Genomic DNA, 24349 nt, shown 5'->3' with positions numbered 1-24349 from the left:
TCACTGTCTTAGCTCAAATGTACTTTAATTAATTTGACTATTTTTTATGCAGGGGAGAACTATAGCCGACCTCAGAGCGAGATAAAAGCGTCGACACCGGTGGAGAAGCCCCCACCGCCACCACAATCGGCACCGCCACAACTAACCGAACAGGCTAAAATGGACGGTAAGCCATTAAGCACGCTTCAATAAAAAACGCAAAACTTCCATACCAAAAGCATCAGCAAAACCAAATGAAGTCGACAAACAAAACAAAACCAGAAAACCAAAAAAAAAGTCAAATCGCTTTTACAAATATTTATATATTAACTCGTATTTAAATATATGTATCTGTATATGTATATGTATGTATCGCTACTCACAAACATCATCAAGAAATCCAAAAATCGAATCATCGTTAGCCAAAAACCCAAACCTAAAAGCCACACCAGCAAACCAAGCCAATCTCGATAAGCGTAATATAAAAAGCAAAGTTCCCCCTCTCTGTATCGAGCCAAAAGCAAATTGTGCAAGCCAATGCAATCACATAGCGTACCCGAAACCGTAGATCCTTGCGTAACATAACGAAACACTATTTCCAAAACTATCTCCCCCTCCCCCCACCCTCTCGACCACTGCCATACCGCCAGCCTGGAAGTCCTGCAGTCCAACCACCAGTGCCGCGATCTACGGCAAAACGCTGACGCCCCATGCCACGCCCACCGGCCAGCCGGGCGGGGCGGTGCGGTGCACTGCCGCCCAGGACCAGCCGCCCCAGCAGCCGGATCCTGCGATGTCGTCATCCTCGTCGACGGGCACGGCCACGGCCTCCACCGCCCGGACCACTGCCGCCGAGGTCCTGGAGAGGGCACGCGACCGATTCGATCGATTCTGGGGCAGCAGCGCCAGCAAGGAGGAGAGCGTCTAGATCCTAGATCCGCATACTAGATCCTAGATCCTAGATCAGGTACTCAGTGCTTTTCAAGTGCAAAATGTATTCCCCGGGGCAGCTAGTTGGCCCTCGAAAGCAAGCAATTATGATACGTAATAGACGTTATGCAATACCTAATCATATACACCATCTATCCTATCTAAGAGCCTGATTCCACGGCGACACATTTTTCTAATCCAATTTGTTTTTTCAAATAACATTTTTAAAGCCCCAAGTCCGAATTAAGTTTTAGTTTATATCATTTGTTATATCGTACCTATTTGAGACTTGAGATTAAAAAGCAGTTCCCCAGTAATTGCCTAAATAAGTTTTTATAAAGTAAATCTTCTTTCCATTAAGGTATGTAAAATCTATTTTAGTTCACTTTAATCTTATGTCAAAATTTTATTTTGCTTAAATTAGTAGATTTATAGATTTTAAAATTTAAAATTTTTTCCCTTATCAGCCCGAAAAAGATAAATATATTTTTATATAATTTTAATTCAAACCTTATTGGGCGCAACACCTTGTGAAATGGTTTGAAGTAATAAATAAATCTTAAATGATGGAAAAATGTGTCGTCATGTAAACGGTATTTAAGGAAAGTCCCGTTTCGACTTGGCTTGATCTTGATCCTAAGGTTAAATTCGCTTTTGATTTCCTAGTTAAAGTGCTGCAAGCAAATCTAATCAGGCCAAATGTCATCTAACGACACGAGCATTACACCAAAAATGTATTTATGTAAGACACTTTCACTGCCTCTACCCAAACAGAATACAAAATCAAACCAACGTTGTATAATTTGCAATTGACCCAGAGAACTTTGCAATATTTCGACATCATCCAATCATAAAAGAATAAATATTTAAATGGGACAAACATCACCGCAAAGACCCGTCCAAAAAGTGAGGCCATTCGACAAGAGATATACTCACATTTTTGTAACTTTCATTAGTTGAGCAACCAAGCCGTATATTTGGGTAATGCATAAGGTGATCTAAGCTAAACCGCTGATCCGTCAAATACCAAAAGTTGATAATAGATTTTGCACATGAATTACAAAAGGGAAAAATACCAAATACGACAACATGATGTTAAGTATAATTTAAGATACATTTTGGCTAATAAAAACGTAAGGCGAATGATGGTTAAAACAATGCAACACCACACAGAAAACACCAGTAAAACATACTAATACTACACAGAAAATGCGAAAAAATGAGATTATGCTTTGAAAAGCTGTGAAACTAGTTTCAGACATGCCTACATTTCTTATATAACTATTACGTGTATGTGAAAATAGTCGAGAAACAAAAAAGGAAACAAAATGATCAAACAAAATGGTAAAGACCTAATCGATTTAAACATGTTTTGAGTAAAGTTAGCGCTAAAATGATTAAGACAAATGCTTCCCGAAGGGCAATAGCTTTGAGAATGTTGATGTAATTTGTACAAGCATTTTGTTGGATTCTGTTTCTCATAGCTCTCAGTGTAGACAGTGTTTCAGTACAAACTTATTACCGATTACAACTCAGTTTGGCAGAAACTTTTCTTTCCCGCAGGTGAAATGCTTGAATGTTAAACCTTTCTAAAAATTAAAGAAAAATGACAAAATCGTGTAAGCTGAAGTTAAAATTTCATTACCCATAAGTTGTGTGATTAACTTCAGTATTGAGCTTAATTGTTGCTTGCCTATATATATTTTAATATAAAACTCAAAATAACAAAACAAAAAAATTAAGAAGGGAAATAACGCCACTTCAATGGTATTTATTACAGTTGAGTATTTATACCCGTTACTCGTAGAGTAAAAGGGTATACTAGATTCGTCGGAAAGTATGTAACAGGCAGAAGGAAGCGTTTCCGACCCCATAAAGTATATATATTCTTGATCAGGATCACTAGCCGAGTCGATCTAGCCATGTCCGTCTGTCCGTCTGTCCGTCTGTCCGTCTGTCCGTCTGTCCGTCTGTCCGTCTGTCCGTCTGTCCGTCTGTCCGTCTGTCCGTATGAACGCTGAGATCTCGGAAACTATAAGAGCAACAATACTGAGATTAGGCATGCAGATTCCTGAGATTCCTGCGCAGCGCAAGTTTGTTTCAGAAAAGTGCCACGCCCACTCTAACGCCCACAAACCGCCCAAAACTGTGGCTCCTACAGTTTTGATGCTAGAAGAAAAATTTTAACTGAAATGCATTGTTCTCATCAATACCTATCGATTGACCCCAAAAAAAGTTTGCCACGCCTGCTTTAACGCCCACAAACCGCCCACAAACTTCAAAAAATCGTAAATATGATCGCGGATATCTCGGAAAATATCAAAGATAGAGAAATGGGATTTCAGATTTAGATTCCGTAGGCTTGAGCGCAGCGCAAGTTTGTCACGCGAATATGCCACGCCCACTCTAACGCCCACAAACCGCCCAAGCCTGTGGCGCCCACATTTTTCGTGCTAGATAAAAAATTTTAACTGAAATGTATTGGTCTCGTCAATACCTATCGATTGATTTAAAAAAAACTTTGCCACGCCCACTCTAACGCCCACAACGCTTAAATCTGTCTACCGCCGGTAGGTGGCGCATTTGCTGCTTGCATATCTCCACTTTCCTTTGGTCCCTTTAGCTGAGTAACGGGTATCTGATAGTCGAGATACTCGACTATAGCGTTCTTCCTTGTTTTTATATGTTTTTCATGAATGGACCCGTTTGTTAGTTGAAATCGATGAGTTAATCACTGAATCTTATAAATAGTTACCAATTATAATGCATATTATCAAGTGCCCCTGACAGAAATTGTTTATTACGCTCAGTCCTAGTATTGTCACCGATTCGATCCAGTCAAATGCATTAGTTAGAAATAAATAATAAGAACAACTAACTAAACTCTGGCAATCTCTAAAATCCCCTAAAAAGATTAAATGAAACAAACAGGAAATGCACACTCACATACACAAAGAAAACTATATTTCCAGTTACAGTTTGATAAAAAACAAAAAATAACACAACCGAATGGTAGACTCTTGAACTCATTTAGTTTTAAATATCGTACTTAACAAATTTTAGGCAACTTTAATATGAATCTACTTAAGAACGAACTTGATATATATTCTAGCTTGTTTACAAAAGGATATGAAATGATTAATAAGGCAGAAAAAGAAAACCCTAACAAATTATACTCCCAAAACGATTCCAAAATAGGCGCACGACAAAGGCTTTTTCTTCAAAAACAGTGAAAAGGAAAAATCGATTTTTATAAACACTTATATGAAAGTCAAACAATAAATATTTTCCATTTCGGTTCACCAGCAAAATATAAAATGACACCAATCAATTAAACAAATTTTAAAAAATTGACTTTCACGCCTAAATGCGCCTACAATTTTAATGAATTAAAAGAAAGCCTCATATGAAATACAAAAAAGTCAATAACAATACAACCAAATTGATAATTTTTTCTGAATTGTCATAAAAAGGCACACCAAATAGCCTTCATAGAAATGCTAAATAACACGATATAATATAATTATAAATTAACTTTGAAAAAAGTGGCCGAATCATATGAAAGAGGACTACTTGAAAAAATAAAATAGAAACCGAAAAAACAAGTGATGGTATAATGATTATAACATTGTATGAATCGAATAAATGAAAAATGCATATAAACGTTTTAAAACCCTTGTTTTGCTATGGAAATAATCTTGGAATAATGTTGGTATCCTTCAGAAACACGATCTTAATTTATTCAACTCTTATATTTATAACAAGAAAGAACGATATAGTAATGTGCCTCGTATAAAGTATGAGTTTCTCGACTGCCAGATATTCGATACTTAAGTAAAGGGAGCGCAAGGGAGTTGGATATGTGCAAAAAGCAAAGGTACTTTTTCGGAGATTGTAGGGCGACACCAAGCGGCGATTACAACATATGGTTATAACCTCTTAATGAATGGTTCAATCGGAACAATTTGTGGGTAGAGCGAGTAAACTTTTTTAGGTTAATCGATAGGTAATGACGAAACCAATAATTTTCAGATGAAATTTTAGTTTTAGCTATACAACTGAGGGCGCCACAGTTTTGGGCGGTTTGCGGACGTCAGAGAGGGCGTGACACCCTACTGAAAAACACTTTTATCTAAGATTAAAAAGATTATAATATATATTATTCTTTATGTGGTCGGAAACGTTGCCGTTTGCCTGTTACATACTTTTCACCGAATATAATATACCCTTTTACTCTACGAGTAACGTGTGTAAAAATAAAACGAATAAGCTTTGTTTTGTTTTGCTTTTATTATTGCTGTTATTAGGTTTTTCTTAAAGAAAATGTTTTCTATTATAATTGATGTATTATGCTTAATAGGAAATGTTGTTGCTTTATGGTTTGCTTTTTACTTAACTGTATTATCGATTTTGTTGTCATCAAGAGATAGTTCTGCACAGACAGGTTTTACATTTGCTACTTTTTTCTAGGGTTTGGGCAATAGGTAGTTTGAAATTACATTACTGAGATATATTGTAAAACATTTATTTCTGGTAAATGGTTTTCATAGGCATTACCTATTTGCTGATTGTAGACGAACTATTTATAAGACTTTACAGTTGATTTTTCATTGCACTTCACGAATTACGTTATGTTCATTTTGCTGATCTTTGTTGATTTTTATTACAGAAATGTAGAAAGCTGTTATCACAGTTTTTTAAAAAATAACATAAAATCAATGAAGGCTGATTAGAGGTGGTATATGGAAAAACCGAAGAAATTTAAACTTTCTGTGGGAACGCGAAATGCCGATCAGATTTTTCCATTGAATATATAAATTAAATATACAATTGTCTTACGATTTTGCTTAATTTTGGTTTTAATTACATTAAAGTTTGCTCGAAAATACATGTGTCGAAAAATTTTCGAAAAAATGTGTCCTCAATTTTTAACATTGTATTTATGTTTTTATCTATTATGAAAAAGGATACCATTCCATTTTTAATATCCTTCATTTTTTATGTTTTATCTAGGTTACTCATAAGCGTAAATAGTTTCTCAAATATGTGTCAAAATATTTAGAAATGATAGGATTGCTACTGGTGCTTTTGGAAAATAAGTTCGTGGTAGGATCACAACAAATCAATCGAGTTGGTCTGGGCTCATTTATACTTATATATCAAAAAATATAATTTATAGACTTCGCTCAAGTGATTTGTTATAGACTAAGCTCGCCTACCGCAGTGCCATTTCAAAAACTCACTCAACTGGAGGCAACTTGAGCAAACATTTGAGGATGGGCCAAAACAGATCAGATCAGTGGACTGCTAAACCTACTCATATGCAGCTATATTTATATGTTCGTATTTAGATAGAGAGATAGAGTAACATAATTGATCAAATCGAAAGTTGACGTTTATAAAAAATTTAGCACAATTTCGTTCCTAACACTTAAACGTTTTGGATAAAAGGGGCTGGATTCGCTTAAATGTAAACAATTAAAAGGATTACCAAAAAGGTTCCGAACACCGGAATTCCGTGTTCCAATGCTAGCTAAGATTATACCATATGCGTGTATAAAGTACCAAATAAATTTTTCGGGGGCCCAGCATCCGGCACCAAGACCCCAAAGGTTCTAACCTAAACTTATCTTGAAAAAACGTCGCGGACTTAACAACTAAATTCATTTAAATAAACAAGTTAGAGTTGCTTTTGGTTACCACAAAAATGACACGTTTAACAGACTTTTCTTTGCTGCAATTACGAGAGTTGGCTCCCGACTTTGCATTAACATTAGCATCATTTCGATTTAACAATAGTGGGGAAACATTTAAATATAGTTTCGAATATCTTTTTTAGGTATATGTATAAGTATATTTTATATAATGTTTAAATTGGATTGGGGCTGCAGTTTGTTGTTAGGTTTTGTAAAATTTAAATTGCTTATAAATTTAGAATCGATTTCATTGGTTAAGTCGGTTACTTGCGTTTTAATTTGGATTCATTAGCTTCCTTTTGGGAATGGGATCTTGGATTTCTTTAATATAAGCGTAAGTTGAAGGGTAAACATTTAATATCTAACTGCAGTTATCGGCTTTGTTAAGTTTTCGCTTGTGCCACTACGTTTAAATTCGTTTAACTGCCAATTTTTTGTGTTCTTCAATTTGACATACGTATACGAAAAAACCAAAGTCAATTTTAAGTGCTTTTTGTTTTTGTCTCGACTTACATGGCTAGGAGCTGAAAAAATGTACAATTCTCTGCCAATCAATAGATGTATATCGAGTTAATTTGTCGGAGAGTAAGTCAGTTAGACTTAAATATGTTAGAGTATCGTTCGTGTCATCTTAGTTTCCATCGAAGATTTTCCTTCTTCATTCGCTCAATCTGTTCCCCCTTCATTTGTGAAGTTAGCTAAGCTAGCCTATAAATTAGTGATTGTTGTATGCATTTTTGTCCCATAATTTAACATTCCCAGTGATCGCTTACAACTCAATATATTCCCACTTCATCTTTAAGAGCGCGATGCGAAGACTAACTTTTTGTACTAGCCGTTATCGGAGTCCCAGCAGGAAGCCTAGTTCTCGCTGAGATCCTTGATGGCCTGCAGTATGCGCTTGACGTGGCCCACCTTGACCACGCCCAGGTCCTTGAGGTCGCGCCTTCCCAGGGTGAGCAGCTCCTTGCCCCGAATGTCGTTCTTCAGGAAGCTGTCCACGTACTCGGACAACTGCATCGTCTCTAGCCAGGTGACCACTTCGTTCACGCTCCAGTTGTTAGCTGCCTCGCGGGTGTTGGTCAAAGGTGGCTTAAACGCCTGCTGGCCGGCGGTCGAGCCGGAGCGTAGTCTCACCCAGAAGGGTCGTGACTTCCGGCGGCCATCGGACTGCGAAAGAGAAATATATTTTGTATTAACATCCTTAGTCATTTAATAAGAAGCTTTCCTTGTATTTTAATGATTTATTAAAAGTTTTTTTAAGAACGATATATGTTAAAGCGGTACTCTTTAGATAGGTCGTGCAATATGTTTTCCTACTCACCTCCTCGTTGGGCGCCAAAACATTGAAGTAGGCCCTCAGCTTGCCGTCGATGCACTTTTGCACAGAGCACTTCTTCAGCTCCATCTCCATGTTGGCCAAAGCCGCGCTGAGCTTCGTCTCCAGATCCTCGCGGAGAATCAAGCTGTGACCTCGATCGCGGAGCAGGGTGCAGGCATCGTCATAGAGTTGTCGCGACGAGTCAATGACCTCCACCAACTTGGTGCGCAGCGAAGGACCTTCGAGCAGCTTGCCCTGCGGATGGATGGACTCCAGGGCCTCACTGGCCCGACAGGCCACCTCGTAGAGATCGTGTTGCAGAGCCGGATGCGAGATGATCAGGAACTTGACCCACTTGACCAGCGAGCTAACGGCCTCGATGAAGTTGAGGAGTACGTAGCATTCGCGTTCGGAGATCACCTCGTCGGTGGAGATGGCGTGCTCCGAAGCTGTTGAGGATGCATCCCTTTGGATGGAGATGCTGTGCTGGCGCTGCTTCTCCTGCCAGCTCTTCAGCGATAGCTCCAAGCTCCTGTTCCGGCACAACATCTGCACTCGGTTCTTGTGCAGGATGCGGATCATTCCCGGTGGCTGCAGCCAGGCCTCACCGTCCACCTGGATGGGTATCTCCTCGTCGCCCAGGATATTGATCTGCACGCTCTGGCACTGGGCGATCCGATGGTGTTGAAGATTGATCAGCCGCGAGGCTGCCATCTGGACGGATCCAAAGACAGCCACTACTTCGAGAACACGATCATCAAAGCTGGGTGGGAGGAATATATCATCCTTCTTGCTGCTGCCCCAGAAATTAGTGCCGCCCATGAAGCTGGGTATGTTTAGGATCACGATTCCCTGCAGCTCCGGCAACGGAATTCTCTGACCATCGCACTCCAGCTGCACCCGCTGCTCCAGATTCTTGCAGGTCTTTTGCAGGAGCTGCTTGGATCCCAATACCCCATACCACATGTAGTTGCGGGCCCGAGATCGACACTTCTCCGGATGCTCCTCCCGCTTGTTGTGGAAGTCCAGAGAGATCTTGGCATCGATTCCGATGCCAAAGTAATTGTTCATCACGCACTTCTCATGGTAGCCGGCCAGGAGGGTCTCATCCGGATCCATTAGAGGACTGACAGCGGCGCAGAGCGTATCGGCATTGGCCAAAAGACATTTGGATATGAAACCACCGCCATTGGAAAGGTCTGGAGAAAATATCATCAATTAATCAATTTGTAACATTGAATTAAAGAAAATTAATGGATGGAAGTGATCCTTACTTGGCCAGTTGGGCAGTCGCACCAGGGGATTGATGATAGGCAACTTGCGACCGGTCTCATCGGTGGGCGTTTTCTCCTTGTCCTTGCCACCCTTCTCCTCCTTGTCCTTGTCTCCCGAAGCCAAGTGATCGAAGCCGAATAGAGTGGAGCCCATGAACAAGCTCGACTTGGAACCCTTAAGGGTCTGCAGATTCGGAAGGGCTTCGTTCGGCTGCAAGAAAGAGGTTTCGATTAGTCGCGGAAGTCAAAAATCCTGACAAGTCGAGTACGTGTCAAAGAGCAACCGGAAAGTCAGCACTAACTACGATACAAAGAAACATGTGGATGTGATCGAGTGTGGCTCTGTGTGGGTGAGTGTGCCAGTGTTGGGTGACTTGCAAATACGGCGCAGGGTTGGTAAGTACTTTTCGAGGGACAGAGCGACAGAGAGAGGAACAGAGGCGGAGTGAGTGTGAGTAAGGCAGAGCATAGGAGACAGCGCACTACGTAAAACCAACAAAACAATTGAAATTAAAGATGGTCGGGTATTAAGCAGAGGCTACGTGTGTCTGTTGTTTTCGTTTAGGTGTTGTTTAACAGAGTTGTTTACTTATTGGTAACTTTGCAACACTACTCAAATGCGAACTGACGCAGGTGCTGAGGATCTGCAACTGGCACTTCAAAGAGACGCTTTGTACAGAGGGATTATTAATTTTTAAGACTGTTGGGGACCCATTGCAAATCGGTTAATAATAATTTTTAAAAATTAATTTACGTTAGATATAAACGATTAAATGACATTAGATAAGTTTTACACGGACAATGCTAAGAAAGAGCTTAAGTCAAAGGATGTGCTTGTGGATAAGAACATTTCGTAGGATAAGCATGTATAAATTTCGAATTTGTAACAGGTCCGCTTCGGTCAGTCCGAAGATTTTACTCGATTAGTTGCTTTTCCAGATATTTGGATTTGCTGGGGAGTTTAAACATCGAACGAACGAAGGAACGCAGAAACGGTTTGGGATCAGAACAGGGGGAGTGGGGAGGGGCCGGTGCCCGAGCACTTGGAACTCCGCCCCGGATTTTTGGACTGGCTTACCAGAGGAATCAGCGGCCTGATAAGCGCCAGGGTGGCCAGGCGAATATCTGGCTCGGCCACCACAAAGAACCGAACACTGAACAATCCGTAGCCGCGCTTCGTGGCGATCTTTTGGTTTTTCTTCTAAGGAAATGTATTTAGAATGACCTTTCTTTTAGAAATCGTGTTTAGTTCTGTATGTTATCCATTTACAATGTGTGAATATTAATATCTAATTACACTCAACTGTTTTAAGCTGTATAGTGTCTTTGTAGTGTAGAGTTTGAGTGTTGGTTAAGAATATATAAAACAAAAGCTCATATAGTTGAATGAATTTTGAAATACGTACCAATTGTTTTTGTGCTTTTGTAAATCATATACATGGTTGTTTTATACGGTTTTATTTTGTAGTGGTTTAAACAACTGTTAACTGTCTAAATTAACTAAGATAACTTAGGAGTACGGTGGAAAATAAAAATCGTAAAAACAAAAAGGAAACATCTAGTACAGTTTCATATTACTTTAAATGATTTGCGAAAAGTTTTTACTTTATTTTCCAACAGTTAGAACTCACAAATAAACTAAACGAACAACAAAACGTTGATTTCGTTTAGTTTTTTACTTTACACTAAATTACAAACTGCCCTTCAATTTACCCTTTTAATTAACTCTCCGAACTTTATTTAAACTCATACGAAATGTTTCCAAACAAATTAATACTGCGTAAGCTGCAAACTAAAAGTACGTGAGTACCTGGAACAGAATCCAGATTTTTTACAGAACTCCCTGGTGGTTGGTGGTTGACTGGGATTTTCTTGTACGAACCATTACCTACAGTCGCTGTTGTTAGTGTGTGGCTGTATGAGAGCTGCATTCTGCACTTGCATTTGCACTTGACACCAATTGCTCGCCTGACACAATCAAAACTCAAGAACTTCGCAATTGCCGACGATGCGGTGCCAATTTGGATTGAACGTATCGCACGCACTTAGCTGAAGTAGCACAACTCGAAATGGTTTATTGAAGTGCCTTGAGGCTTTACAAATAATATACATTTCAGATTAGCTGTATGATATTTTATTGTAGCTTTCTCCATTTGTAAATCTCTTTGATATGGTTGAGTAACCATATGATGATTTGAATGAAGCTCTTGATATTGTTATTTTTGAGTGTATATGCCATTCTTGCTTTGCGGAAATATTAAATTCATTTAATTACGACAAGAAAACTTTATGAAATATAAATAAAAATGCAATTCAAGGTGTCTAAAAGTATGCGGCTCATAATGGATAGTCGTCTCTCTGTGAATGAATTAATTGAACTTCTGAGTGTAACATACATATATTGTCGAATACTTCTTAGACACATAAAATTACGTTTAAAAGTGATTTGAAGACCCTAGTAACCGCCGATATTTTATGCTATGGCTTGAAGTGGAGCTTAAAACGCTTTCATTAAAATAATTATGGTTAAGAAAATGTATTATTGATATGTTTTCGTGGCATTTTCAAAATACCATCTAAGTATTTAGAATTTTCTTTAAAAAGCTTTGCAGCCATGCAGATTCTTTTTTTGTATCTTATGAACTTTATTATATTGGGTTCAAGATCCATTTGTTGTGCCACTTTAGTTAAAGTCGTGCAATAGGGGTTCTGGTTGTAGAGAGACGATGAGGACTCGCGACTTGCTCGGGGACTCACCTTGAAGAGGCTGCCGCAGCTGATCCTGCGACTGGCCGCCGGCGAGCTGCTGAGGAAGCGGGCGTGCTCCGGATCGAGGGTCAACTGGTTGGGATTGAAGCCAGAGTGCCGGCGGTCCTTGTCCTTGTCAAACTCGCGGACAGCCAGGCCGGGGGCGTGGCTTGAGTGGCGCCTGATCTCGGAGGCGTTCATGGCCCGCACCCCCAGCATTCCGGAGCAGGTCATGGACACGGCCATGGCTCCGCCGGAGGAGCCCGGCAGGAGCGAGACCGTGGGCTTGATGGAGTCGCCGCGCAACGGCGTCGGCGGCCTCACAACAACACTTATCTGTGGATAGTTGGGATTTACATCATCAAAGGATTCTTTCTTACACGACTCATCAAAAGTAATGCGCTTTACATCTTGTCCATGGCCCGATTTCTTCGTGGGCGATGTCGACGTGGCCAAGATCGTAGTGGCCTTCATGCTGCTGTTGATGTTGCGCACAGTGGCATCAACGTCTTGTATTTCTATTTTGATGGCCGTCTGCGTGGACAGCTCGTCCTCGCTGGTGGTGGCCAGTAAATTGGCCACGTTATTCGTTGGCGTTAGCTGGGCCTCGGGGTCGTCATTGTCGTTGTCGCCACTTCGTTGTTGTTCTAGCAATAGCTGCTGTTGAGATACGATTTCAGTGGTTGTAGTGGGTTTGAGTTTTTTCAGTGAGATGCGCTTTTTGGGACGCTTCATCGGGAGCAGGAGTATAGTTAGTTAAGTAGTCGATGGTTTTGTACATTGGAGGGTTGGTTTTATTTTGGTTAGTTCGATTTTGGACGGGTTAATATTTGGTTAGATGTTGGTTGAATCGATTGAACAGCCGAAAAAGAAAAGTTGAAGAAAGAAGCAAACGTAGAGCAACAAAGAGTTTACCATAAGTGGCCATATCTCAGCACTGCCGACAACCATACAGAACAACTCTAGATACGCTCGGTACATATATACAAGCTAGACATACAGCTAACCCAGCCCGATCGGCTGAGATACCTACCTTGAAGCTCTGACGCGCTATATCGTTACCTTCCACGAACTGCGCCAGGCTGCAGTAGCGCGGTGGCTCCCGCATCTTCTGGTCGTCGCATCGATTGTCGATCTCGAAAACGATATTCTCGAATCCGAACTGCTGGGGATTATCATCGCTATCCATTCGCGCCAAACGCGCCATTCTCGGTGGAGAGGAGTTGCGCCTGCGCGGATGGGACTGTGGTCGGCTCAGGGCGCTCAAGGACTTTTTGCGCGGAGGTTTCGGCGGACCCACGTGCTCCGAGCAGAGCGTGGTAGTGTCGTCGGTCAGGGTGTTGTCCTGCAGGGCATAGGTTATGTCGTGACCCAGTACCGAGCTAATGTCGTCCATGATGCTCTCGCCGGGCATGGCTTCTGTCTCATCGCTAGTTTCCGGGGAGTCAATGTGAGTGAAATTGCTGGCGTCCATGTTCTGCGTGAGAAGAAAAATACATATAGCTTGGAAATTTTAGAGAAGAAAATTTAGTTGGCGCCCCCGGGTGGACCGATGTTCGTGGTTGTATAACCGGTAGAAAAATACATCTAATAAATGAACAAGGTTTTTAGTAAAGCCTTCAGTTTGCAATACTTCGGAATTGAGATAGATACATATTTATATAACAGGATCTATGAAAATACTAAGACCCTCAAAGTTGTACATTTCTTACCTGGATAATATCACCCACGGTTTGTCCTGCGTCCTGCTTGTCGAATATTTCGGAAGCCACGCTGCACTCCTCATTGCTAATGGCCGAAAGAACATCGCTAGCCTCGCCACCCAGATCGTCGGAAGAGGACTGTTCCTGTAACGATCAAACAAAGTTAGGTGATCATCGTGGAGGTAGATCTCTTTGAAGGATGGGACACGTACAGTGGTGGTCTGTGCGTCGGTATCTATGATTGTAATGCTGGCGCTTGAGTAAACATTTTGGGAGTTGGGGGTAACGACAACGCCGGGTACCTGCAGGTTACAAGTGTGAACCAGCTTCTCGGTGGGCATGCTGTCCTCCTTTTCTACGCATTTCTCCTTCTCGACGCACTTATCCTTCTCCTTGTCATTCTCCACTTCTTTCTCCTTCTCCTTTTCCTTGTCCTTGTCCATTTCCCGGGTCATGTAGTAGGTGCGCTCGAAGACCTCGTGGGGTCGATAGTCGGAAAGAGGGTCGTCGATCGGTTCGCCAGTGTGGATCGGAACCCTCAGGAAGTCCACTTTGCGCTCGGTGGGCGAGTTATCGCCAACATCGCTGCAGGGTGACAAACGATTACCAAAATCATCGATATTGGCTCCACCGGTAAGGGACATGCGACTCCGTCGGTATACGGTCTCTCCATTGGCACCCTCCTCGATCTCCTGGATTACCTCCACTCCAGAGCTCCTACGACTATCTGCAAATTGCCGCGGAGCCGGTAGATTAATGCTGTTGAAGAAGCTCTCGTCTACGGAATCACGTCTTGTATCGGGCAACGGAGAAATGCAGGTAAGTCGGGAGGTTTCCATAGTGGGGGAGATAATATTAATGGGTGGGATTATTGGCAAGGGGGAGCTGCAGGGCGTCGATTCCCCGGAATTGTTGGTGGGCAACTTCAGGGCCTCGAACGGGGTGATCGATAGCTTCCGCTGGTAGCGTTTTGGACGTCCCGGTTCCGAGTGCTCCACCACATTGTATATGGCTCGTTTGACGCTGTTGGCACGGCACTGGAGAGCCTCCTTCTCGCTGGAGCGAAGTGACCGACTATTCCTGCGCTCCTTTGTATTGATCTGGTCTTTTTCCGTCTTTTCGATTGATATGTTTGGGTTGCTATTCGTGGGGAGTTTTAAATAACAACTTAATTACATTAAATGGTTTAAAATTCAATAAGAAAAGAAATAACTTTATCGAAACAATACATTTATATGGAAATAAATAAAAACACATTGCGATTACTTACAGCAGAGAGGCGCTGGATCCTGGTGTCAGCGGAATACTTCTCGCAATGAGACTCCTGATGGTGGCTATCAAGTCGTCGCCGCTGTGGGCGCCGATCTCCTCCTCCTGAAGAGCATCTAGCAGCATGTTAAGCTTTTGCTTGAGAATGTCGCACTTGACCGCCAGCTGTTCGTCCTCCTTGTGGTGTTCCGAGATTCGAACCACAAGATCGTCAATGGTGTCGCAGAGATTCCGGGTGGAGCTAATCAGAGTCTGGGTGTCGTTGGTTTCCACAATGAAGCGCAGATGGTGGTTGGCCGATGTCACCATGCCTGTGAGCATGGCTTCCTGCTCGGTGCTGATCGACATCTTGGGCGTTTTGGGCACAGGAATGGCCTTCTCGAAGACCATGATGCTCCAGCGATCCAACATCTTGGTGCTGGCCGACTCGTAGCGTTCCAGGATCTGCGGCAGGTGGGTGTCGTCGTCACAGCTGGATCCCCAGCCCAAAACCCTGGCCAGATCGTTGCCAGTGCCTAAGGGCATCACCGCCACCTGACATTGTTTCTGTACAGGTTCAAAAAGGAGATATCAAGTTAATTTATGATTAGTTAATGCTGTCTATTACTGTGTTTATGCTATGCCTATTTCATGAAATCAATTCATGAAATGAGCAAATTCGTGTGTGCATAAACACCATTTCATGAATTCGATAACACACGAAAGTTGACTATGAATTCAGTCCCAATATACGAAATACTGAGGCACAGCCTACTTCACAGCCTACTACTCTATAGAGCTCTATATAAAATTCAAAAGATTTGACAGCTATACTAATATCATTTCATATTATAATTTCATGTGTTGGAGACTGTTCAGAGCATAAACATAGTATATGACAAATTTTCTTTTATCCATTTTATAAGATGTATACATCTTTTTTAGGGAAGTCAACTACCACCAAGGTCTTAAAAGTGAACTTCTAACTAAAACTTCTAGTTAAAATTAATGGACTATTAGATACTCACATGCATATTGAAGCGATCGATCTCGCTGAGCACCCATCCGACAGATCCGTCGCCCGAGCAGACCAGGATGCGGAACATCTCAAAGTGCCGGAACAGTCTCAATCCCAGACTCGGACCCGTCGAGATGAGATCGAAGACCTGGGCCGGATTCAGCAGTTGCTTAAATCGTCGCAGGAACTTCACTCCTTGATTGTCTCCTGACTTGGAGTTCACGAAAACGAGCAAGGGCGAGAAGTTGCCCCTCGGACTGGCCACATCCCAGGCGTCGTCGGTGCTGATGGAGTGGACACTGGTAGGTGGAACGACGGACAACTTGGCGGGTCCGATGGGACAGGCCACCGCCATCTGAGGACGACAGGCCACGTGGACAGTAGCTCGACACCACAGGCACCTCCAATCCTGGAGTCTTAGCACCGATCCGCAGGTCTTCTTGCAGACGGCGCACATGGAGGACACCGGGAGGTTGCCCTCCATCCACTGGTGCGGCATGATGATGCCATCCGCCTGCTCGATGATGTCCTTGCCCACACTGGCCAGCGTTGTCCACTTGCAGTTGGCGATCGACTTGGCCGCACACCGCTTGTGCACCTTGCACTTGCACACCTCGCAGCTGAGTCCGTGGGAGGTGACCCCGGAGAGGGCGTCCCGGCACACATTGCAGTAGGTGGGGCGGGCGTGGGAGGTGGCGTACCAGTGGTGGTGGTTCGACAGGATGTCGTGCTGCTCGATCAGGAAGCTGTCCCCACGCGGCCTCTGCGGCGCCGTCGCCGTCTTCAGGCTGCCCAGCCAGTCCTCCATTTCGCGGCGGGACTCGGCGCAGAGCACCAGAGATCGAGTGGGTGTGATTATCTGAGGGGAAACGAAGAGGTTCATGGTAAATAACAATTATAAAATAGCGCGATCCTAAAGCCTAGGTAACTTAGTATCTTTTGCCCAACCCTGATAATTTAGTTTCTATCTTTAAGAAAGCAGTATGTAAATAAATAATGTAGAACCAATATTATTTAATCAGTTAATTATTTACCTATGGTCAAGAACTAGCCTTAATTCCGAATCGTTTTTGCGATAATTGAATTGAAAATTTAAATATATTCTTAAGATGTACCTTCTGTGGGAGACTGCTTAGCTCTTCTAGTTAAAAAGCCATAACAAGTTGTGATATAACTATATCCCAAATAAAGAAAGAAAATAAAAATGCAAGCCTGATGAGAAAATAGGAAGGGATGGGTTTAGAAATGGCAATAAAGATAAAACAATAAAGTAAATTAATGGCATTCCCAAACACTATTAAAAGCACAGATGAGGAACGATAACAGAAACCCATTGCCCATTATGGATAGTTAACTTTTCGCCAAACTAATTTTCCCTTAACCCGCAACCGGAAAATGTGTACATTCGCGGGAACAAGCCGCGTCCTGCTTATTTGTTGTGTAACCTAATGAAGGTTTGTTATGTATTTTGGTGGCCTCATTAATATGCTAATGCTGTTCATGTTAATGATAATGCGCAGACATCTGAGTCGGCCGAAGACTTAGGGTCATGTGCCAAGCCCTTAAGTAGGACAAACCGCCGTATAAGCTCGTTGAAGTGGCCATAACCCACCCACAAAACTGATATAGTCGACCTTCAGAGTTACCTTAGCGGATTATGATTCGCATTGAGCCCAGCCTAATTTATGGGGCACATGTCCTTCTGCGATATTTTTCCTTGACTTTTTTTTACCAGTTTCCCCTTTTATTTTGCAATCTGTAATATAACAGGGTGTTTTATCGACTTAATGAACTAGTAAAGTGTCTAGACAAGGTAAAGTTATGACTTTGTTTTTTACCATCAATTTCAGTGCCCGAGCTTAATTAGATTTTCTAATTAACTTTTGCCCCCAAAGGGTGCCGGATGACTCTAATAAATCAAGCATTCCAGGACGAAACTCCTGTCAGCCGAGTTATGCAAGTGCAGTTGACTCAGTTGGAGGGCTTTTGACAATGGCCAGTGGACATGCCAATGTCATGAGCTGACTCGACCTCTGACCATCAGAAGGGGGTTGTGCGGAGGTGGGGATGTCATAAGCCGCACAATGTGCGGTTTGTTGTGACAGCAAAGTGAACTCGGGCCAATCGAGGCGAGGCAAAAGTGGCGAAAACACTTGGCCACAGGGCAGACATCGCTCCACCAATAAAGCCCTATTTATTGCAGGGAGTAACTGGGGGTCAGCCGAACAAACCGCCGCACTAATTGCATTTCAAGCGCATCGTCGGTCCAGAATTTCCAATCAAAGGGATCGAGCAACGGTCTGTTTGCATACTGAATGTTGCAATTAATGTGCAACCGCAACCGCAAAGTCATCGCCAGCGCCATCATCACTATCCATCCGTCCTGGCACTCCTTCCTGTTTTTCAATTAGCCTAATGTGCAATGGTTAACTGATTCCCAATGCACGTGCCTCTCGGCGTGGGTGGCTGGGCACTTTCCTCCTTCCGGCTGACTTTGACGTTTGCAACATGGATTTGCTTTTAAGCGCAAATCCGGGGCGTGCGGCTCGTTTGTCTGAAAGCCTCCATCCGTCGCGTCGATCCACCCTCCGGAAATTCTGGGAAATTCGTTCAACTTTCGTGGAAACTGAACTGCAACTTTTTTCAGCTGCACTTGGCTCTCCGTCGGATTGGTCATTTTAATCTTGTTTTAATTCAATTCGAGTGCTGGCTTTAGTGGCTTAATGGCTGCTAAATAAGTTTGTCCTGGGATTTTAATTATCTCTGACCTTTCGGCAGCTGCACTTATTTTTATTTCATTTGCGCAGAAGCTTTCAATCCTTGCGTATTTCAATTTCAACGGTTCTCAAAAAGACAAGTGAAAGCAGACAGCTCTTAAACTACCTTGAATATAAGTAATCCTATAATTTAGTGCTGCAATTGCTTGTTACATATTTAAAAACATGTAGTACAAATGGTTTTAAAAGTCGCTATCTACTTATTGGCAAAAACGACAAACATTGCATCATCACCTTTTATGAAAACAAGCTTGTTGCAGGATATTTGAGCTAAGCTGTCCCCTCCACTCTTAATCACCATTTCGTATTTCGCTGGTGTGGCTTTTCACATTTTATGAACCACAGACTGGCACCTCTGGGGCATCCACGAATCAGCGAACAAAACCAATCTGCAGAGTAATAAATTCCTGTTTGCCAGGACTAGTTCTTTGTTGACCCTTTCGCGGTGTTGGGTTGCAATTTTTCGCTCCTCCAACGCAACGGGTTTCCACTTGCGAAAAAATAGAACCGTAAAACCGGAACACACAGGGATATAAAATGGCACAGACAGATGTCGCTGGCCATCCAGCTCCGCTGGGGTCCGACAACATGCAGGACTCTCTAGTCCTTTTTCACCTCCTGCGGATGGGAAAATATTCCAGCAAGGGCAGCGAAAATTTATTCAATATTTCATAACAATCAATAAAAATATTTATGACTCTTGATATGCATTGCTTGTCAATGAATTCTGAATGCTTTAATTAATGTTACGAAACTGTTGAACTCTTCAAAACATCAATATAAATTGCATTTCAAAACTGATTTTGCCTAACAACTGGTACTTGCGAAAATTGCCTTAATGTAATTGTTCTCGCCACAACGGATGAGGTTTTCTGACGACTCAAGAATTTGGCAGCTTAGCAATTGGCAATTCTATCCATTAAGCTCGCAGACAGGCGTCAACCAAGTAATCGTATTAAATTCGTTGGCCGTGCACCGTATATCGCCTTCAGCTGCAGACTTAAGAGGCAGCCACAGACTCAGTCTCATCTCATCTCCGGAACGCGTACTCGAATCTCAAAATAAACAAAAACAAAACCGCTAAGATACACGGTGGTTCTATATTTGAATTAACAATAAATGTGTTTAACTTATTATCATATAAAAGAAGAATATCATTTTAAATTATTGGCCAAAATATTTTTAGCTATGGTTGAAAAAAAGATTTTTAAGAAAAATTCATTTCATTATATTTGGTAAAAATAAATATCCCAATATCAAATACAATGAGGAACACAAAAAAATATAGATTTTATAACGCATCAAACGACAGTCTTATAATTGCATTTTGAAAATGTCAAAAAGCTTTTAACTGTGCTCTGTAAATACTTTTTGAAGAATATTATTGTTATTCCATTTGTTTGTTGCTTTGCTAATTTTAAGTAGAAGCGTAATTGAAAGATGGTATCAGGAAATGTTACGTCAATAATTAATTTGATTGTATGTGGAATTTCTTATTAAATGTTCTATACTTTGTGGCAGGCAATTCTACATATCCAGAAAAATTACACCACTGTGCCGCACCCACTCAAGTCGACATATGACAGAATTCATTACGCGAAACACCGTAGTGGCGCCCAAATATTCATGACAAGGAGCCACAAGGAGCAGGAGCAGAAGCAACAGCCAAATTGCGCATACGCCGCGTTGTCCCCCAGCGAGCACATCAAAACGGTTTGAATGTCTCGGCCAGGCTCACATTTAGTGTGTATGGTATACGGACTGTAAAGAGCGTATTTCCCTGTCTCACACTTGGTATTCTGAAAAGGAGACAGAAATACAAGCTGCCGGCTTTTTTTATTACCGCAGAAAAAGCGAGAGAAAACTTTTAAAATTACTTTTGAAATATTAACAACCTCCCTTCGGTCATTTGGCCAAATTGTGTTTCTGCTCCTTCTACTTCCGAGCAACTTTTTTTAAAAATTAATTTTGAAAACAATTGCGGAATTTCTCTTAAAGAAGACTCTAAGGCTGTGAATACTTAGCAGCCTCTGCTTATGTTATGAAGATCATAATTGTTTATTTTCTTTCCTAATTAACTTTTCTTTCTTGGGTTTTTATTTGCAAGTCAAAGAGCTATGATTTTTAATTGGTGGAATAGAAAGTAATTTCTCTTTGTGTATAATGTTTGTTGAAAAGTTCAGTGTTTACTTCAGGTTGAGGGACCTTTTATTTGAGTTTTACCAGGAAGAAGTCAATCGGGAAACAAAGCAAATTCAAAGTCAGGTTTGACTATTTACACATTGGGTTTTTTTGTCTGGCAACTTATATTTTTTATCCTGCTCGTCAGTCATTATGAGTCCAAAATGTTACGAGTTCCTCAGCTCAGGAACATGTAAAAGTCAAGGACTTGGGATAGACTTTAGCCTGCTGGGTGTGTTTCGATTACCTGGAACAGGACTAACGCCATTACAAAGCAAATGTGAAGAAAAAAATATTTTTACATTTGTTTGAGCACCTCAGGGGTTTTTAAGAATAACGAAAACTAATAATCCACTGCTTTGTGGGCTTTTATGAATTTTCCTTGTGGAGACGTTTCTCGGAAAGCAGCATGCTTTTATTTCCTAATGTTGGCCTTAGCAAGAATTATAAACAACACAGTAATGTCTTGCTGAGTAATAAACTTGAAAACATATGGGTGTCATAATGGAAATTATGAAATTAAATCACAAAGCTGAAAAGCTCTTATCTTGACCTTCTGGAGTGACTTACTGTTTCCACGAAATTTATAACTAATCCGTCTGCAAACTTTCTCCAGAACTCACTAATTATTCAAACCACGCCACATGACATTAAACAAGTTGACAATCCCCAAACTGTTGACCTTATAGCTTAAATGGGAAAATTAAACTTTTCAGAGGCCCCAATCAGCGTTAAATCTGATCAAACAATTAGACCATTGTTGATATTTCTGTCGTTGATATTTACCAAGGAATAACAGAAGGCCAGTGCGGGGGCAAACCCAATTATGAAAATGTTCGACGTTGTGAAATAGCATTTTCGACTGCTCTGGTTCTTCGATATCAATTAAGTTCTTGGATAGGAGACGAAAATTGCTTATTTTTCAAAATAGACTCCGGGGGCGAGGCAGCTGATGACTGGCAGTTCATTCTGTTCAATTTGCAGGGGAGGCGAAGCAGAAGCCCGAATTGCGCATTACGCATACGCCGCGTGGTGTGGTGCGAAATTAACAGAAGTCGAGCTTCGGCTTGCATAATTGATGCCTCTGCTTCTTGTTCTTCCCTCAACGATGTGTGTGTGGCGAGGCAATCAATCAGCTTGATTGCTATTACAAATTCCCGGAAAGTTTGCCGGTCGAAGGGACGTTTGGCGGGGTTCACTTGCAAATTGCCCGCTAAGTGAAGTACGCAAATTATTGCTGTCACGCTTGATTGCCCTTTGTCGTCGATATTCGAATTGTTTGAGGTCCTTGATGATATGCAAGTGGGTGGCGCTAATTAGTCTCCCAGTGGATTACTTACGAACGCACTTAGCCGTTGTAATTCCATTCATGCGCTTACATAATTCACAAACGGAGTAATCGCAAGCAGGATTGGAATTATTAGATCGCAATATAAATTTCCTCTTATTTTGCACAATGGCAAAGCTTCGCAACAATGCCGGAGTAGGGAACCATCTGAGCCCATTTGGTTTTGCCTAAACCTTTTCAAGATTGATGATTGAAAGGGCAAAAGTTATTCACAAAGACGGTTGCAACATGAGAGAATAGGATTTGTTTAAATGAAGCGAAAGTGGAAACAGAACGCAGTTGATCCGGGGACACTAAACGTTATGAGGCACTTTTAACTGATGGAAAAGCTCGTGTTGTTTTCGCATCCATGCAAACTGTAAACAACATGCTCCATCCCACCGAGTACTTACATCGACAATCGGTTTAAGCCACAAACCACTCTGCGTCGGGAATTGGCCCACAATGCGCTTACCACTTACTGCATCAAAGACTTAGTAAACCTTTCTGTCATTGTTTATTTGTAACTGCAAAGTTTCGAGGCACGTGGCCCCAAGTAAGACGTCGGTTACGTGCCTAAGATGCCGAACGCCTGTTTAAAGGGCTGATAACTTGAAAATATAAGGCGCTAACAGCTACTGTCAATGTAAATGGTTAAGGAATGGAGCCAATACAATTTGGGGGTCACAGGATTTCTTAAGCAGGCCACGTTACCTCCTCCTGTTTTGTGGAAGTCTAATTGTGTTTAAGCCAATTTATTGCATATACGGGAAAGCTTTTGATAAAGAGCAAAAAGGAACTTTAAATTCGGCTTAAGATATATAAGAACTGAGTTATTATAACAGAAATTAATGGTGTACCATTACGGACTTAAGCAATCTCAAGTTTTAGAACTATTATTTCGTATTACATATAAGATTTGTATGGTAGGTACCTTAGTTTTGAAAATTGAAAACACTATCATTTAACATTTAACATACTTATCTATATCTACTGCAGAAAAAATTGCCAAAATGGAACACACTCCTAGATTTTCTGACATATCTGTGCTCACATTTTCGAAGGCTTATACATAGTGTCAAACATGGTCCCTCCGCACTTCTGTGCATCAAGATTGATGGAAACTTTTTATGGTCTTTCCACGGGAAATTGGTTTTTCACGAAAGTGTTTTCCTATACGTGTTTTTATTGAATGTTCCGCTCATTGGCTTATTTGCTGTTATATTTTCGTGGCGCTGACGATTGCACCGAGGGAACGTTTTTGTTTGCGGTTTAGTGTCGCTGACATTGTTGACAGGCACTCGCTGAGTTCTGAGTGCATTGCTTTTGGCAGGACTCTCGGCCTGTGGGCGGTCCTTCAACACACAAAATTGAATTTGCTTTGTATTTGACAAAACAAAGAAAAACTCACTTCATTTTAGTTATTCCGACAGCGAAAAAATTGCAGCATTTAACGTCAATTGAGAGCTACCGAGGTCCAAAGCGTTAGACTTACTTTAAGGGATTTCAGCTCCTTTATTTTTGAATCACGTCCTTCGCCCGTTTAGATAACACCTTAAATATATAGATACACACGCCCAAGGGTACTTTGGAATCACGCCAACAGCCGTTGAAACTCAACTGACAAAAGACAATAAAAACGATGATGGGTACCGCCTTAGCTAATAACATTTTCGCAAAAAACTGAAGAGGGGATTGCCTTTTGGCAATTTCCCTTGTTAGGGCTCCTTTATTCGCTCGGCTGGCAAATTTATTATTTGTATTATAAAAAGATATTTGATATATATGGGGATTTTTATTATTGGCGAGGTTCACGCAATTGAGAAACAAGCTGGGCCAAGTATTCTGCTTCCGAGGATTTCTTATAAACGCTCTAATTTCCCGCATCAAGTGTTGCGCATTCGTGTATAAAAAGCCGAAAATTTACATATATATATAAGTAGGAGAGTGAATATATTTCGGGACTCCAACTGGCAGGAGTTCGCCTACTTATGCTAATTTGGCATGCAGCCCGCGTTGAATGTAAACATTTTGCTTCGACTTCTTTTGTTTTCCGTTTGACTTTTGTTGCCCTCTTATTTCCCCCTTTTTATTTGTTATATAAAAATACGAAAAAATTCAGAGTGCCAAATCCTGGGTTGACTTTG

The 24349-nt window shown here is 41.6% G+C and overlaps 2 protein-coding genes across 26 annotated transcripts in view; one reads left to right on the top strand and one right to left on the bottom strand.

The window, feature by feature from the left end:
- The window catches only part of LOC119560100 (AF4/FMR2 family member lilli), a 46113-nt gene extending 38578 nt beyond the window's left edge, over positions 1 to 7535 (top strand). For 9 of the 16 annotated variants that reach the window (XM_037873435.1, XM_037873441.1, XM_037873434.1 and 6 more), the window contains 2 exons: positions 53 to 166; positions 630 to 2819. In XM_037873435.1, the coding sequence (XP_037729363.1) occupies positions 53 to 166; positions 630 to 907 (392 nt within the window). In that variant the 3' untranslated portion in view covers positions 908 to 2819. Of the gene's footprint in view, positions 1 to 52; positions 2820 to 7408 lie in introns of those variants that run through there. The other 7 variants (XM_037873443.1, XM_037873447.1, XM_037873446.1 and 4 more) reach the window with 4 other exon arrangements.
- Positions 5181 to 24349, bottom strand: part of LOC119560099 (diacylglycerol kinase eta) — a 48260-nt gene continuing 29091 nt past the window's right edge. For 2 of the 10 annotated variants that reach the window (XM_037873422.1, XM_037873430.1), the window contains 10 exons: positions 15928 to 16776; positions 14922 to 15466; positions 13864 to 14791; positions 13661 to 13795; positions 12982 to 13425; positions 11958 to 12677; positions 10279 to 10401; positions 9201 to 9411; positions 7930 to 9125; positions 5181 to 7775 (listed from right to left, as the gene is read on the bottom strand). In XM_037873422.1, the coding sequence (XP_037729350.1) occupies positions 7467 to 7775; positions 7930 to 9125; positions 9201 to 9411; positions 10279 to 10401; positions 11958 to 12677; positions 12982 to 13425; positions 13661 to 13795; positions 13864 to 14791; positions 14922 to 15466; positions 15928 to 16776 (5460 nt within the window). In that variant the 3' untranslated portion in view covers positions 5181 to 7466. The remainder of the gene's footprint in view (positions 7776 to 7929; positions 9126 to 9200; positions 9412 to 10278; positions 10402 to 11957; positions 12678 to 12981; positions 13426 to 13660; positions 13796 to 13863; positions 14792 to 14921; positions 15467 to 15927; positions 16777 to 24349) is intronic. The other 8 variants (XR_005221001.1, XM_037873424.1, XM_037873423.1 and 5 more) reach the window with 8 other exon arrangements.

The sequence above is a fragment of the Drosophila subpulchrella genome, unplaced genomic scaffold (assembly GCF_014743375.2).
Source record: "Drosophila subpulchrella strain 33 F10 #4 breed RU33 unplaced genomic scaffold, RU_Dsub_v1.1 Primary Assembly Seq354, whole genome shotgun sequence".
Lineage (NCBI taxonomy): Eukaryota > Metazoa > Arthropoda > Insecta > Diptera > Drosophilidae > Drosophila > Drosophila subpulchrella.
This window is presented reverse-complemented; position numbering and strand designations above follow the sequence as displayed.